The 17278-nt window shown below is 37.8% G+C and overlaps 1 protein-coding gene across 1 annotated transcript; it reads left to right on the forward strand.

Moving 5' to 3' along the window:
- Positions 1–5: 5 nt before the first annotated feature.
- LOC113678619 (delta-1-pyrroline-5-carboxylate dehydrogenase, mitochondrial) lies at positions 6–15982 on the forward strand. Its single transcript, XM_089214333.1, has 21 exons — positions 6–198; positions 1349–1535; positions 1671–1718; positions 2293–2366; positions 2446–2527; positions 3480–3560; positions 6958–7029; positions 7929–8094; positions 9074–9170; positions 9753–9803; positions 10580–10602; positions 10707–10754; positions 11190–11290; positions 12044–12091; positions 12510–12554; positions 12651–12736; positions 13654–13720; positions 13837–13905; positions 14568–14620; positions 14712–14830; positions 15385–15982. Exons 1-21 carry the CDS (start codon positions 158–160, stop codon positions 15495–15497), a joined length of 1671 nt encoding a protein of 556 aa, XP_089070459.1. The 5' UTR covers positions 6–157; the 3' UTR covers positions 15498–15982.
- Positions 15983–17278: the final 1296 nt, after the last annotated feature.

Consider the following 17278-nt stretch of genomic DNA (forward strand, 5'->3'; position numbering starts at 1 on the left):
AAGATGATTCGTCTCGAAGTTAAGTTAATTGGATAGTACTGCACACACGCCCACAAATTTACCATATTTGGAGAATAACGTGTGTCTTAACGGACTGAAATTGAAGATGTTCGTAATTCTGTTTCACTTCTCTGCGCTGTTTTCATAGTTTTTAATCATGCTGGTTGCGCGATCGGTTGTCAGAAGTCAAGGCCTGAGGTATGCTTCTTTCGTTTCGTGTGCCCTTCATGCGGCAGAAGTATTTATAATGCTGAAGGTTTTACCAACGAAGCCATGTTTGTTCCCGTAAATTGTTGCAATCTTACGCAACGCGATCGATCCCTGTTCGCAGGGATTGGTGAATGAATGAAAATCCTCGATTTTTTTTAGGATAGAGTCTTCTTAAATAGCTTATGCGACTTGCGGAGGTTTTTAAGCTAATTAAGGGGGAAAAGGGATATATTTAGCTATTTAATACACTTGGGTTCACGACATTGCATAGGAAATATCCTATTTATAACATGCTTTGGCAGAGCATCCACATTCGTAGAGCTTGAGATCGTTTATTTCTTCTACAACGCTAAACAGGCGAAAGAATTTGCGGCTGAAACGCTTGGTCATTTCCGCTCTTTTGATCACGAGCGTTATGTACAATAGAGAACTTTTGGAGGCTGACCAAGAATGAAAACGCTTCCTCTCTACGCCTTAGCAATAACAAAAATACCGATTGATGTCATGGAAATTTTGTGAACTTTGTTGGAACACGCAGGTCAGAGAGAACTAAAAGTGATGATGACCTTGTAAAAAGCAAACTTATGTTAAAAAAGATTTATTACTTTTGGTATGAAAAAAAAAATCTTCTTTTCATTGTTTGGGTGTACCGATTGTGAAAAAATTTATTAAAGGAATCAATTATGAATTAGTAGGTCTTCTCAATTTAAAATAAAATCGCAGTTCTAAAAATGGAAAGCAGACGAACAGACTTTTATTTTTAGTATTATATCTTAAATATTTCCTAGTCACATCAGTAACAACAGGTAATTTTTTTCCCTTTCGGAAGTTTTTATCAACACTGATAAATTTGACAGCTGAAACTTTCGGCTGGGTGGGACTCTAAGTGACAATAAGGTGGGAGATTATCCACAAAGTTGAAGTTCCTCATCAGGATCTTTTATCCTGTACAGGGTGTAGAAAAGTTTTTTCTTGTTTCCAGCTTCCTGTTCCAAAATTATTCTAGATAGTAGCTCAGCAATAATTAGCACACTAGCTGAATAACCTTATTTACAAACAGCAATGGTCTGTTCATCACCATTGTGTCATTGAACTGTTATATTTTTAATTGTAATTATTTCTGATTATTATTAACCAGAATCCTTGGTGCTAGAAGTGTAGTTTCTCTGCCTCCCAATGAACCAGCAACGAACTTGAACCCAGGCAGCACTGACCTTAAAGAGTTGAAAGCAGAAATCCAGAGAATTCATGGTGTATGCCTGGAAATTCCATGTGTTGTTGGTGGAAAGGAAATCTATACTGGAAACACAGGATACCAAGTGGTGGTATGTTACAGCATCATTTGAACATCTTGTGCTAGCCCCCTTACTGGTAGCAAAACTTGAAAGAATTATTTTACATATCTTAATAAAATGAATCTGTATCCTTAGCTTGGTTTTCTCTGTTTATTTCCTTTGTAGCCCTACAACCACTCTCTGAAGATTGCCAAATTTCACATGGCAACTGAGGTAATTGTTTTCTTTTTGTTTGTAATAAGTTATTTATTCAAAATACTAGAAAATATAAATCATATGTGCACTGCGGTTGAAGAAACAATTATAGCATTGATCCTTGCAGTTGTGAACACTTCTGAACCAGAAATTGAAATAAGGCCTAAAAAAAATTCAGGCCCATATGGGATTTGAACCCATGACCTCTGCGATATCAGTGCAGTGCTCTACCAACTGAGCTGACAAACCAACTGGGAGCTGGTCATTATGTTGGATCCAAATAAACCATCCAAGTGATGAATAATGATTTTAGATATATGAAATTCATATATTTGCACTGTGGTGAAAAAATGAAATTAAGAGATCCTTGCAGCTAAGAACATTACTGAAACGAGTAGTTGAAAATAGGACCTGAAAAAAATTCAGGCCCATACAAGATTTGAACCCATGACCTCTGCAATACCAGTGCAGTGCTCTACCAACTGAACTAACAAGGCAACTGAGAGCTGGTCATAATGTTGGATCCAAATAAACCTTTGAAGTCTGGACACATCGTAATTAAATGATTTATTGTTTATATGTATGGTTGTAGGAAGTGATAAAGGAGGCCATTGACAGTGCCATGGCTGCAAGAAAGAATTGGGAACGTACACCTCTTGAACACAGGTGAGATCTTTGAGGTTTAAACCATTTCATTGAACTTGGGCAATTTGTCTCAATGGCATTATTCTTTTTTGTTTTTCAGGGCAGCCATCTTTCACAAGGTTGCAGATTTGATTACGGGAAAATACAGAATCCCATCTCTAGCTGTCACCATGGTGGGACAGGTGTGTTGAGTCCTAGGTAGACTACAGTCGTCTCACGATAACTCTAACCTTTAACCCTTTGACCTCTAAGAGCGATCAACATCTAAATTCTCATACTAGCACCCCTGAATCACACGGTAAGGTCATGAGAATAAAGGAAATGATGACCAGCCAGAGAAAGTTGTGATTGTTAAACAAATTCTCCTAGACAGTACCTTAGGAAATGTATATAGAAAAGTGTGGAGAATATGCATACTGATATTATGGTAAAGGGAAATTGAAAAAGGTTGAAGTTATTGGGAGTTTTGAATTATCAGGAGTTGAAAACAAAAGACCTGAAATAAGAGAAAAGATATTCACCTTTTCTATTCATGCAGTATACATCAGAAGGTGGAGTTAAGCAGCAAGTCCTTGTGAAGTACTGTTAGTTAACCCTTTAACTCCCAAGATCTAATTATTAATTCTCCCCATGCAGCTGCTACACATTTCCTTGTAAATTGGTCATGAGAACTTGGTGCTAGATCAAGATAGCGGCTTCTACCTGATAAGTTTGAATATTCTCATTACCTGTTTGCTGAAGAATGTATGGATATTTTAGGGAGAAGTTTTATGTTAATCACTTCTGGGAGTTAAAGGGTTAAATGTGCCTTAAGTACTAGAATGACAAGTTTCGTGTAAGGCAAAAAAAGGACAATGACTAGTTGGATGCTTTAAAATATATTAATTGCTTTGGACTGCAGTACATTGTTTGTTTTCATTTGTCACATATTGACAGATTTAGCTTGACAGGGTTTGAGTTATCAAAGGTTAAAAATATATGACCTGACAGGAATAAAAATTGCTTTGAATTAGAGGGAGGTGTGAGTTATTGAGGGTTCAGGTTAGTGATGGTTAAGTTATAGTAAATGTATGACAGATGACATGCATTAATAATGTTTATTTTCAATCAAGAATAAAAATATGATTCTTTCAGGCTAAAACTGCATTTGAGGCTGATATTGACTGTGTTCAGGAGATAGCTGATTTTTATAGATTTGGAATTCATTATGCAAAGGTAAAAACCAGTATTAGAAATACTAAAACACTGAAAGGTTTTATGACCATTATCAAATAAGTCACATGTCTTTTTATTCCTTACATTATATATTATTTCCTTGAATAAGCTCCTTGGCACTTCTTTAAAATTTCTCCTATTGGGAGGGGTGCTTGTTAGAAGGAGGACACTTAACTGAGGGGTGCTTATTAGAGGGAGGGCACTTCATTAAGGGGTGTTTATTAGAAGGAGGGCACTTCATTGAGGGGTATTTGTTTGAAGGAGAGGGGTGCTTATTAGAAGAAGGGCACTTCATTGAGGGATGCTTATCAGAAGGAGGGCACTTCATTAAGGGGTGCTTATCAGAAGGAGGGCACTTCATTAAGGGGTGCTTATCAGAAGGAGGGCACTTCATTGAGGGGTGCTTATCAGAAGGAGGGCACTTCATTGAGGGGTGCTTATCAGAAGGAGGGCACTTCATTAAGGGGTGCTTATCAGAAGGAGGGCACTTCATTTAGGGGTGCTTATCAGAAGAAGGGCACTTCATTGAGGGGTGCTTATTAGAAGGAGGGCACTTTATTGATGGGTGCTTATAAGAAGGAGGGCACCTTATTGAGGGGTGATTATGACGTTACCACAAGCATAAGAAAAAAAATGAAAAGAATGGATGATGCACATAAAGGAACTCTGCAGGCACAAGGAGATAGGAAGAACTGGAATGAAGAAGAAACTTATCTCCTATACTTATTTTTTTGTAGTAGAAGTGTAAAACGTTGTATATAAAGTGGCAAGAGAAACAGGTTTTCCTTGTATCCTTACTATTTAAGAAAGGGAGGGAGGAGGGGTTGTTTATTTGTGAGGGGTGCCTGGTTGACATTTTGGCCAAGGAGGGTGGGTACTTATTTAGGGTAGGGCGCTTATTAGAGGGTGGCCACCTTTGAAGCAATAGGCTATTGAATGTGGTCTAACATTCAAGTTCATGGACATTGGCCTGCCTGGGTGGGGTAGTGAAAGCCTAGTGAACAGTACCAGTACATGATTTGTTTTGTTTCTAATCAGGTTTTATTCATTGCTTTGCCTTAAATGTGTGCATTTATTCTGATGAATATATGACTGTGAATATATCTAAATTATAGTTTTTTTCTGTGATGGCTTTCAATTTAATCCAGTTTACATGATTGTACTCTTCAACTTGCCCAGAAGGATTTGAAGTTGCAAGTAAAATTTTTACCTCAGAATTGAAGTCACAATGAATATTCAGTAAGAGACACTTTTCAAGTCACAAATTTATAATAATAATAATAATAATAAAAGATTTATACCGCGCCAGTATCCTACTGTTCAAAGGCGCCTACAAGAAAAAAACTTGAAAATTAACACTTAAGACAGCTAATATTAATTATAAATAATAGTAATAATAATAATAATAATAATAAAAGATTTATACCGCGCCAGTATCCTACTGTTCAACGGCGCCTACAAAAAAAAACAAAAAAAAAACAAAAAAAAAAAAACACTTAAGACAGCTAATATTAATTATAAAAGGCTTTTCTAAAGAGTAAAGTTTTTAATCTACGTTTAAAAACAGACACAGACTGAGCATTTCTAATTTCACTTGGCAAAGCATTCCATAATGATGGTGCTGCTACAGAGAAAGATCTTGCGCCATATGTTTTCAAGTTATAGGATGGAGAAACCAGAAGGTGCTTGAATGATGAGCGTAGTTGACGCGATGGGGTGTAAGATGTAAGCAGATCACAAATGTACGACGGTGCCAGGTTGTTAAGTGCCTTGTAGGTTATAAGTAAAATCTTAAAAATAATACGTTGGTTAACGGGAAGCCAATGAAGATTGAAAAGAACAGGCGTAATGTGATCATGCTTTTTAGTAAGTGTAACGAGGCGCGCCGCAGCATTCTGGACGTGTTGTAGCCTTTTTATAGCGTAGGCTGGTAGGCCATACAAAAGGGAATTACAGTAATCCAGCTTCGAAGATACAAACATATGAACCAGCAATTCAGTAGTGGTCGCTGAAAGATATTTCCTGATATAGCTAATATTTCGCAAATGATAAAAAGAAGATTTACAAATGTCAGTAATATGATCCTTAAAGCAAAAATGGCTGTCGAACATAGTGCCGATATTCCTCGCCTTTTGCACGGAAGGGATAGTCTCACCAGCAACTGAAATTTCGTGAAGGAGTGGTCTTGGAAGATGTTTAGCGGAAATTACCAATAATTCAGTTTTGTCTTGATTTAATTTAAGACGATTAACCATCATCCAATGACTGATTTCATCCACACAGCTCTCGATGCTAGAAACCGCTAGATCCCTATCACCCAGTACGGTTGGTTGGAAAGACAAGTAAAGCTGTGAGTCGTCAGCATAAAAATGATAGCTCAGGTTAAATTTCTTTACGATATCTGAAAGCGGTGAAGTATAAAGCAAATACAAGATGGGTCCCAAGACAGATCCTTGTGGCACTCCACATTTAAGGTCATGTTTCGTCGAAGTACCACCATCAACGGAGACATATTGCGTGCGATTCGATAAATAAGATTGCAACCATAATAGAGGCTTCCCAGCTATCCCAAACCGTACACGTAAACGAGAGAGGAGGATGGTATGATCGACTGTATCGAAGGCAGCGGAAAGGTCTAACAACAGTAAAATTACGATTCGACGATTATCAATGGCAGAAAGAATATCATTGTGAACACGAATAAGTGCAGTTTCAGCACTGTGATATTTCTTGTACGCCGACTGGAATGTCTCATTTAACTCATAATCGTTAATATAGGAGATAAGTTGATTAGCTACCAATTTTTCAATTGCTTTGCTAATAAATGAAAGATTCGATACAGGACGATAATTGCAGAATTGAGTATGATCCAAAGAAGATTTCTTAAGGAGCGGGCGTAACATTGCAACCTTGAGTCGCGAAGGCATCTGACCAGATTCCAATGAGATATTTATGATTTTGGAAATGAAAGGCAACAGAACACTAAGTGCATTTCTTGTAACATAACCAGGAAGAGGATCAAGAGCACATGACTTAGCAGCCAGATTCATGATACATGTATGAACTTCATCCGCTGTTACCATTTTGAAAATATCAAAAGAATATGGACAGGCGTTGTCAACAACAGCAACTGTATCTCGATGAGGGAAAGCAGCAGTCGTTATATGACCCCGTATTCTATCTATCTTTGTAGTGAAGTACTTAATAAACTTGTTAGCAAGATCAGTGGGCGATTTGCAGGGGGGATATTGAATATCTGTTTTCCTTTGTAGTAGTTTATCAATTATCTTAAAAAGCTGTTTATAATTTGACTGATTCTCATTGATTAATGATGCGAAATAATTCTTCTTGGAATCACGAATTAAGTTGTTGACAGTTTATGTTGATTTGATTGCAGGAACTGCATGATGGTGTAGAGCTTCACCAATCTAGAGGGGCAATCAACCAACTCAAATACAGAGGTCTGGAGGTAACTCACTCAGGTTTATTTAAAAATTAAATAAAAATTTAAAATTAACAATTGGTTCATACGTCAGCGTGCATTCATTGAGATATGAAGCACGTGGGAAGTTTGGAGAGCACGAAAGATGTGTAAGAGTTGCTCAAGGCATAGCCAAGAGCCACTCTAGCTTCTTGAGTGCTCTCCAAACTTCCCAAGTGCTTCATATCTCGATGAACGTACAGCTGACATATGAACCAATTGTGTTATAACATTTTCAACCTGATGGAAATTTTTTTTCATGAGGGATTTGTTTGCTGATGTCATGAGCGTGCACAATAGGAATATGAAGCACACTTGCGCAATTGAATTTGATTAGACAAATTTACTAGCTATGTTATAATACATTTTGTTGTCTTTCCACCACTATGCCATTTTATTTTATAAGGGCATCAAAATACATAAAATTAGATTATCATGTTATAAGTATTGGTAATAACATGATTTTGGGTGCCATTTGGTTTTAATAAGCACAGGTAAATTTTTTGAAGACAAAAAAATTGCATGAGCCCCTAGGGCAAGTGCAAGTTGCAATCTTTGAAACATTGAAAAAGTGCTTACAATGCTAAGTTGCACAAGAAATCATGTTTTTACTTGTTAATAATATACATGAAAAAACATCACAGAGAGTCAAGACAAAATAATGTAAATTTTGGCAGCATGCACACTATTTGAGAGTGCACTCGTTTTCAGCCAGTCAGAAGTGCATAATTTTTTTATGTACATTAGTACACTGAAAAACAGGGCAAAAGTACTGGTGGAAAGTAGGGTAACAAAATGACTGTATTGAATGGTACTTTGAGTTATCTGCCTTTGTTATTTGTTAAACCATCAATTAACATGTATATATTTACCCCTGCCACCCCCAGGGTTTTGTTGCTGCTATTTCACCTTTTAACTTCACTGCTATTGGTGGAAACTTAGCTGGTACCCCAGCAATTGTGGGCAATGTTGTTCTCTGGAAACCTGCCTTAACAACAATGTTGGCCAGTTACCTGGTGTACAAAATCTTCCAAGAGGCTGGTGTTCCTGATGGTAATGAATCTTTTTTTTATTGTTTATTTATATGCGGTTGAAAATAATGCTAGTCTAGAATCAAACAATGGTTAGAGACCGAGGCTGTCATTAACCTCTTCACTCTTGAGAAATGTACTAAGCTAGAAATCCTCCCCACTCATTGCCATACATATCTTTGTTGGCTAGTAGTGAGAATTTTGTTGCAGAACAAAATAAAATATTGCTTTGATTATTGAGTTGATAAACTCCATAATCATCATTACCTGCCTGCTAGACAAAGTAGTTTTATTTTGCAAGACAATTTAGTTATCACTCAAAAGGGATAAAGACTGTGACCCACTATAACCCTTGACACAACATGTTATATCCTTTGTCAATCGTTAAATTTGTACCTCAAAATCCCTATATGATATTGTAAATTTATTTATTCTGTAACAGTAAATTTGTCCTATTCACAATCCTATAAGGTTATAAGTAATTTGTGAATGCTTATATAATAGTTTTAGGTCAAACACGCGACCCACTTATAATAACACTCAAGCTAATTGTGGGCACATGAAGACTTGTAAATACAAATCCAAGGAATAAAATGTACGTTTACACAATTGTCAGGGTTGAGTTTTTGAGAGGTTGGTAACTTGCTGGGGTGCAAAAAACATTAAAACTTTTTTATGACAGCTCTGCAGTCATTATGTGATGTCAATAAGGAGCTTGACTCAGACAATGACTTCCACTCGGGTTTTGTAAATCAAAACAACACCCTATCTTTTCATAACCATTCTCTCTCAGAAAATCAAATTCTATGATCCTCTGAGGAGACTGTACAGAGACTATCCTACTATAAATACAGGGCATACATTTTGTTTCCTGTGCTGTTGTTGCTGGAAATGATCTAGTGTTTTCTCAGTTGATTAGTGATAAATGAACATAAATCCTCAGAGCTGTGTGCTGTCAGAGGTGTGATCTATCAATGGTTTATTTATTATTTTCTTGGCAGGTGTTGTGAACTTTATTCCATCATCTGGCAAGACATTTGGAGATGTGATAACAGCATCACCTCATTTAGCAGGAATTAACTTTACTGGCAGCGTTGAGTAAGTCACAGAACCCTATCTCCTTCCTGTGTCATTTGCCCCCCTTTTTCCTCTCTGAGAAAAAGAGAATTGTGGGCTCACCTTGCAATCAGCAGCTGGCTACCAAGTATGAGCAATTTTTATATTGATTGAATAATTTTTCAACTTTTCCTCAAGTAAATTATACATAGTCTATTTACAATTGATTTTAAAATGTATGCATAAAGAAATGCTGCTAATTTTCCATCAGCCTGCAGGGCAGGTGTAATTTTGGGAAGCAAGTGCTCAGAATTTTCTTAGCAAAATTATGACTGTCATCTTTAATTTTAATGGCAACAGAAGGCTGGGGAGAGAAAGAAATTTGTACCTTGGGGGTGAGCAGCAGTTAAAAAATGAGGAGGGGGTGGGGTGGGGGAGTGAATATTTTGGCCTCTCTTCATCCCCCCATGGTTGACTCTAAATCCAAATCAAACATGGCCAGTTGAACAAACGACTGCATGCTTCTTAACGTTAATTCACCCTAATAAGACACCTGCACTGCAGGCTAATTTTCCATCTCTTCACTGTGTAAACTATTGTGATCACTTTGGTTTATTTCTTTAGAACATTTAGACACATTTGGAAAAATGTCGCAGAGAACATTGATATATACAGGTAAGCCAACCATGCCAGCTCATACATTATTGTTAACCATTTCAGTTCTAAGGTCTAAAAATACTTTATCCACACTCAGTCAACGCTCCACTCAGTCTGCCATTCTTTTTGTGCAATTTTGAGTCAAAGAATTTGATGTTTTAACTCTTTACACTGTCGCATCAGTAGACATATTCTCCATACTGTTCACTGTACATTTCCTAAGGAGCTGACAAGGAGAATTTGTTTAACAATCATGAGCTTCTTCAGTTGTTGATCATTTCCTTTATTCTTGTCACCGTTACATTTGATTCAGAGGTGTGCTTTAAGGAGAAATTAGATGCTGGTCACTCTTAGAGGTTAAAGGGTTGAATGAAACTATGTCCCTTTAGTATTGATAGTTTCCTTTCTTTACATAACTTCTCCCTTTTGGTTGAAAATGTTTTGGCACTGTTTGAGAGAGAGTGTTAAATGGCTCAGAAATCTTGGAAACATTGTTTCAAGCAGGTTGAAAACCACTAGCCTTAATCTTGTTCAGATAATAAAGGAAAAATCAAAAAGGTGTTTGCTTTTTAGTGATTTTCTGAGGTACAATCATCCTGCTATTTTCAAACAGCATTGATCACATACAGTATCTTGAGAATTCAAGATTGTATAAAAAGTTTGGGAAAGCCATGATTTTGGAGGAACCATTTTGCCTACCAACCAGTGAGGTTGGTAGGCATATATAATTAGATCTAGAACCCAGCCTTGGAAGTTACTAAAAACTGTTGATTTACTTGTTATTTTGTTTGCAGAACCTTCCCAAGATTAATTGGAGGTTTGTGAAATCTCAGTTTTGAAGCAGGGTGTTTTTGAAAAGGTTCTTAATATGAAGATTAAAACTCTTTAACCTTTTTTTTTATCTTGTGTATGTGGTTGCAGAATGTGGAGGAAAGAATTTCCACTTTTTACACGAGTCTGCTGACATAGGTAAAGTTTGTTTGAGTTTGAGTTTCATAATTGCTAATAGTAACTAACTAATGAAATAGCAGCACTCCGTATGGCTCGAGGGCTTCGCTTAGGGGCCATAAATCCGAAAAGAGGAAACTCAGTTCGTAACTTGCCGCACAGACGTCGAACAAGCGGCATAACCACAGCGGCGTCAGTATAAATCAGCCTTACAGTCTTGAGTATGTTCTATCGAAGAGTTTAACTCCTTAAAGATATTAATAGTTTTCTGAAAGTCTTCAGAATACCATTAGTAGGGTAAATCCTCCTTATTCATGCAAGCCTCGCGCACACCCGTTTTCCTTTAGTTAAATCAAGGAGAACACTTTACGTGGAATTTTTAAATGGTCAACTCTATACTCTGAAAAAGTTCTTTTAAAAATTCTAATTCAATTTTTAATTCGTGGAATATTTCAGACACGGTGGTTAACTGCACCATTAGAGCATCTTATGGGTATAGTGGTCAGAAATGTTCCGCGTGTTCAAGAATTTATGTTCCAGAATCCAAGTGGGCAGAGGTAAGCTTTCCATTTACCTCATTGTTTGAAATTTGCATGGCAGGATAAACTCGCAAATCTCATTATTTTGAAAAAATGCCATAATAAGGTAACTTGAACAATAAACGCCACGAATGTTGTAATCGCTAAATAAAATTGTTTTAAAAGTTTATGTAATAAGGTGCTGTCTGTATAAGGAGAAGGAAGGATTTTCAAATAATGGGGCGCTAGCCATTTGAATGGAATTCCTAGTTAGAAATTTCCATCAAATGGTACATACCTCATGCTCCCAAGCTTGAGGTTAACGCTCATACTGTAAATTAAGGCCCCGATTATTTTGCATCCCAATTTATGATTAGAGAGGAAAAAGGAGGCTCCGTAGGTTACTGTACAGACCTAGAAAATGAGTTTAATTAAATAATTAACTTCAATCAATGCAATTAATAGCGTGGAGGCGCGGTGGCTTATGGATCGGGTGGTGAGGGTTCGAGCCCTGGCCGGGGTCATTGTGTTGTGTTCTAAGGCAAGAAACTTTCACAGTGCTTCTCTTCACCCAGGTATACAAATGGGTACCAGCAAATATGCTGGGGGTAACCCTGCGATGGACTAGCATCCCACCCAGGGGGGAGTAGCAATACTCCTAGCCGTTTCTTGCTAAGAAAACCGGAGTTAAGCACCGGCCCTATAAATAAAGTCTTTACTTAATTACTAATACAATTAATATACCTGTGATTTTTTGGTTTTTACTAGTAGTCCTTTTTCTTCATACTTTAGGTTAAGGAACTTCTTATTCAAAAACACAAAGAACTGAAAATGGGTTCGGTAAGTAAGCTTGCTACATAACAGGTTTTCTCGACATCTTATCTAGGGTACACTGATACAATCTTTAATTTTAACAAGCCTTGATTGTCACGCTTCATACAGTAATTTTCAAATGTTTGTCGAAAGTAATCTGGGATTGCATTGGTTTTGCTTCAATTTGCTTTGTGAGTGGTCCAGATAATTCGTGCCACTCTCTCAAACGATCAGATTCGAAACTAACACCGATCTCGTCTTTTTTGCCCTCGTTTGTCTGCGCTTTTGATAAGCGATTTACTCGTATTTACTTTGCCTTTTCATTGACTTCTTGTGTTATTTTTCCTAGTTCTAATTGATTGTTGTGATAACTTTGGTTTTGCTTTAACGACACTTGAACGAAAAGCGCTGTAACCTGTTGTTAAAATGTTATCTTTTATTGCAGCCAGAGGATTACGATACCTTTGTGTCAGCGGTTATTGATGGCAAGGTAAAACCCTTTTACCTAATTTGTGATCCTGAGGAAGTACATAGCTAGGTTTGTGATTAACATTCCAGTGATTTTTTTTCTTTTTTTTTTTTTCAGTCGTACAAGAAAATAAAAGAGTACATCGATTATGCCAAAGAAAGCCCAGATCTCAGTATTATTGCCGGAGGAAAGTGCGATGACAGGTGAGATTGACTTGAGTTTACCAGAAGGATGTTTCCTGTGCGCTGCTCCTAGTGTTATTATTAGGATAATAGTACATTATGATAATTAAGTAAATGTTAAGTTTCTCAGTGATTTCTTGTTCATACCCTCCTCTGCATGACACCGATTATTTACAATTTGATTTTCGGAGGGTACCGTTCTACTTCAGGACGACATCGTCCGTTTCCGCAAACTTGCGTCCGTTTCCATCTGATTTCGGACACTTGCACCCGTTTTATAGCCTGCAGAACGGGCTTATTTTCATCCGTTTTGTAGGCGAACGGAGGCATGCGCGAGGTGAGCGCGAATTGCTCTTCCCTCGCGCGACTCGCACTTCGCGCTCGCCACGCACTTGCCTCCGCCTGCCACACAAAATTACGCTTGTTCTGCGGGCTAGAAAAAAGGGCGCAGGAGTCCCAGATCACATGGAAACATGCGGAAACTGACGCAAGTAAACGCAAACTGACGATATCTTCCTGAAGTAGACTTTTTGTGCTTCTGGTTTCGGAAAATTGTATGTTTTTGGACGATACCATCTGGTTTCGGACACTTGCTTCCGTTTGCGGAAGATCGCGTCTGTTCTTGAACAGTACCGTTCGGCTTCGGACACTTCAGACAAAAAAAATAGCAGACTTTCCTCCGCTTTCGAACACTTGCGTCCGTTCTTGGACGGTATTGACTGGTTTCGGACATCGGTTTTCAGACGTTTTGGTCCGATTTCAAAAACTGGGTCCGTTTTCGTAACGATATCCGCTGATTTCAGACACTTCTAGAAGTCGATACACGACAAAAGTGGAAATAACAATAATAAAATTTGCGAGGTATAACTTGTACTTCGTATACCTTTAGAAAACTGTGTTCTTAAGTAATTTGAAATCCTTCTCTTCTTCCTCCTTAGTGTGGGTTATTTTGTTGAACCAACTATCATCGAGACTAAGAAACCCGATGACAAACTCATGAACGAGGTAAACGCATTTCTGTCAAAAGTTTTCTTCTTTACGATTTATAAATTGTACTGTTCTGATTACTGCCTCATTCATTTCTTTTAATTTTGTTTGATTCTGTCTAATTTCTTCTTCAGGAAATTTTCGGCCCTGTTCTTACCGTATACGTATACCCAGACCAAAAATGCAAGGAGACGCTTCAATTAGTAAGAGCACTGTTAGCTAATATAGGAGTGTAGTTGTCAACGGTTTGTTGAAAATTATTTAGCATTGTATTGGTTTTTTTAATTTACTTCACTTTGTGATTGGCAGACTCTCAACCAATCAGCTGATAAATTTAAAACCGATTTCAAACCCGGTTAATTGTTTTCCGGCACCTTTGTCAGTTTTACTTTTTTATACTCTGGGTTCTGATGGAGCAGTTTTCGACTGAGTTTCGTTAACTCAAAACAACGACCTATCAGAAGAAGAGAAAATACCTTTATGAGCTCATGAGGACTAAAAGTGAAAACAACCATATAGTCTAAAGGGCGGGAAAAACGCAGGCGATCAAGTCGTGATTGGTTTTAGTTTTGTGTCTGATTGGTTGAGAGTGGCGCGAGTTTTCTGGACCAATCACAATGCGAAGTAAAGCAACGTCATTGAAAATTTTCGATTACTTTTGACACTCAAATGAAAATCGCTTTATTTTCGTTTGTTTTGATGGGCACTGTTTTTAATTTGGTTTTGGTTTACGACGCGCAAACGAAACGCGCTGAATCTGCGACCATCTTGAATGAGTCTGAATCTGTGACCATCTTGTGGAGGAAATAAATACAGAAGTGTTCCTGTGCTTTAGATTTGATATTTCACTATTGCTGCCTCGTAGGTAGACAAGACTTCTCCATTTGCTCTGACCGGGTCCATTTTTGCAAAAGACAGGTTAGTATTTATCTGCTTTGAGTCGAAATTAGATATGTTAGTGAACCGAAAGTGCGTTTACTCTTGCATTTTGGGATGAAAAACCTTGCAGATATTTTATCCAAGAAGCAGCTGATATTCTGAAAGATGCAGCTGGTAACTTTTATATCAACGACAAATCAACTGGATCTGTTGTGGGTCAGCAACCTTTTGGAGGTGCGCGTCTTTCAGGTTAGTTTTCCACGTCACTATCTCATCCCTTTCGATATTCCTATACACTTTTAAAACGATATAACTCCTTGGCTCGTGTGGTTGTTTATAGTTTTGATTTATTATTCCTGCGAGACAGCTTGCTTTCTGGCTACCATATCGGTGACAAGGAGCTAAAATGATCCTTGGGCTCGAGATTGCCTGACAGCTAGATTTTGGACCGCCTCGTAGTCGCTTTAGCGTTTGCACATGCGTAGACTTTTGACCGCTGCGGTCACTTTGTGGCTTGCCGTTCATAGTAGTAAAATAGGTAATTTAGTGTTAACAACTGAGTTGAAAACGTAAATTCGCTACCGTAAAGGGTAAAAAAGCTGACGTTTCGAGCGTTAGCCCTTGGTCAGCTTTTTTACCCTTTACGGTGGCGAATTTACGTTTTCAACTCAGTTGTTAACACTAAATTACCTGCTATACTCTCCCACCGAGGCAGCACCACAGTTTCTTTAGAAACTTACCCCATTATTCATAGTAGTAAAGTGTTTGATTTGTCCCCATGGTAACCAGTGGCTTTATTCCAGGAACAAATGACAAGGCAGGCAGCTCTCATTACATCTTGAGATGGGTCTCACCACAAAGTGTTAAAGAAACCGTGGTACCAATCGATGACTACAAATATCCGCATCAATCATGAATTACTTCAGTCAGTGCTGTAATTTTCTGAGAAGAACAGAATGTATTCGATGGTTTCAAAGCAAATTTCTGCTCTCGCTAAGGGCGGGAGTGAATGCAGTAGAGGAAGTAAGGAAGAATTCGGAAACTGTCCAGAAATCATCGCAAATGATTTGCAGTTTTAAATGAACGATTTTTTAACAAGCGTTTCAAAAACGTTGGGAATGAGATTGCTCTATTTACTTGAAATTTAATTCGAATAATTTTGGGAAAATTTTGTACAGAAGATGCATTGATATCAAGCCACACGTAGTGAAAATGTGCATGGTTTCTTATCAAGAACAAATGTCTTGAGAAAAACGAATAAATAAATCAATTATCTAATTTTAACCACTGAATATGTCACCTTGAAGATTTCCCAGCGTTCAATTAAGATAGAAGTCCAAATAACGGGGTATTTAATTTATTTTTCTGGCCTTGTGCAAAAATAAACATGATCGTTTTCAATTGTTGTCAGTCTGTTTTAAGGGAACCAGACCTTTTTTAATTAGGGAAATAATTAGTAAGTTGGACTTTCATCAAAGTAACCTGTTTTAGGTGTTCATATGTAAAACGAAGCTCTAAGGTGAAAACCGGGGAGAACCTGTCAATCAAAATGACGAGGGCAATTTCAGTTTTTACAAAAAATCCGGTAATTTTATTCAACTCTTCTCTGTGATTGGTCCAGAAAACTCGTGCAATCCTCCCAACCAATCAGATATAAAACTAAAACCAATCGTGACCTGATCACTCGCGTTTTCCCGCGCTTCACCTGTTTTCAACTCAATCGAAAGGCGCTCTAAAAGTGCCAACCGATCACATATGGTTCTCCCAGCGCTACACGATCCGAGTAGTTTAGTGTGGATAACCGGCAAAAACGCATCAAGAAGTATGCGTTTTCAAACGAAACGGTAGTAGTACAGAAAGGGGCCTGAGGCAGGCGTTTCTCCGACGGTAACATACCATACTTTTACCAGTCAAGCAAAGGGGCAAGTTTCTAAAGAAACTGTGTTGCCACGTCGGTGGGATAGAATTACAAGGTAATTTGGTATTATCAACTGAGTTGATAATGTAAATTTCCCACCGTAAAGAGTTTCAAAGCTGACGTTTTGAGGGTTGGCCCCTCATCAGAGTAAATGCATTAACCAGCCTCATAAAATAGCTCGTACAGTCACGTGGGAATAGGTGTATTACTCAGAGGAATGGAAGAATGTGAAGGTAGTAGTAGTAGTAGATCTTTATTTAAACTCGGTCAAGAATCTTCAGTTATACTAATAGTATTTTAATTACAATCATTTGTAAAAAATTTAAATAACTATTAAAACTGATTTACAAGATTGCCGAGTGGGAATCGAATGTTTCAAGTGCGCGGTTGATTTCCTTCTTAAACTACCCAATAGATCTAACAATTGCCCAAGGTAGCGGACACGAGCAAGTCTTGTTCCTTTTTCGTAAGTGACGTTACAGTGAAATTCACACAAAATTTCCTCGTCCCACCTCTGCAGGTGAAGCGGTTTTCTCCGCTCAGATAACAAACGTTTTTCTCTAGGTAGTTTGTCTTAAGAGGAGTCAATGAAAAGAAGCGTAAGCTGTAACAATTGCAGGAGCCACGTTGTGAGTTTGACTGAGTTCGTAGCCATTCTGTTACCGACGCTCTAAATTCACACCTGTTATCTCAATATCATTTGCTGAGTAAGATATTCTTGTTACAACAAATCAACCTTAAAATGGCAAAAATCGCCTAAAATAACCGCGAAAAGACAA

Source organism: Pocillopora damicornis, chromosome 8, assembly GCF_964200805.1.
Source record: "Pocillopora damicornis chromosome 8, jaPocDami1.2, whole genome shotgun sequence".
NCBI classification, from domain to species: domain Eukaryota; kingdom Metazoa; phylum Cnidaria; class Anthozoa; order Scleractinia; family Pocilloporidae; genus Pocillopora; species Pocillopora damicornis.

Excerpts from the sequence above, each read along its gene's own strand:
- LOC113678619 (XM_089214333.1), top strand. The coding sequence starts at position 158 with ATGCTGGTTGCGCGATCGGTTGTCAGAAGTCAAGGCCTGAG. Across the intron at positions 3,561-6,957 it reads TTGGAATTCATTATGCAAAG|GAACTGCATGATGGTGTAGA; the intron begins GTAAAAACCAGT and ends ATTTGATTGCAG. Across the intron at positions 12,737-13,653 it reads GGAGGAAAGTGCGATGACAG|TGTGGGTTATTTTGTTGAAC; the intron begins GTGAGATTGACT and ends CTTCCTCCTTAG.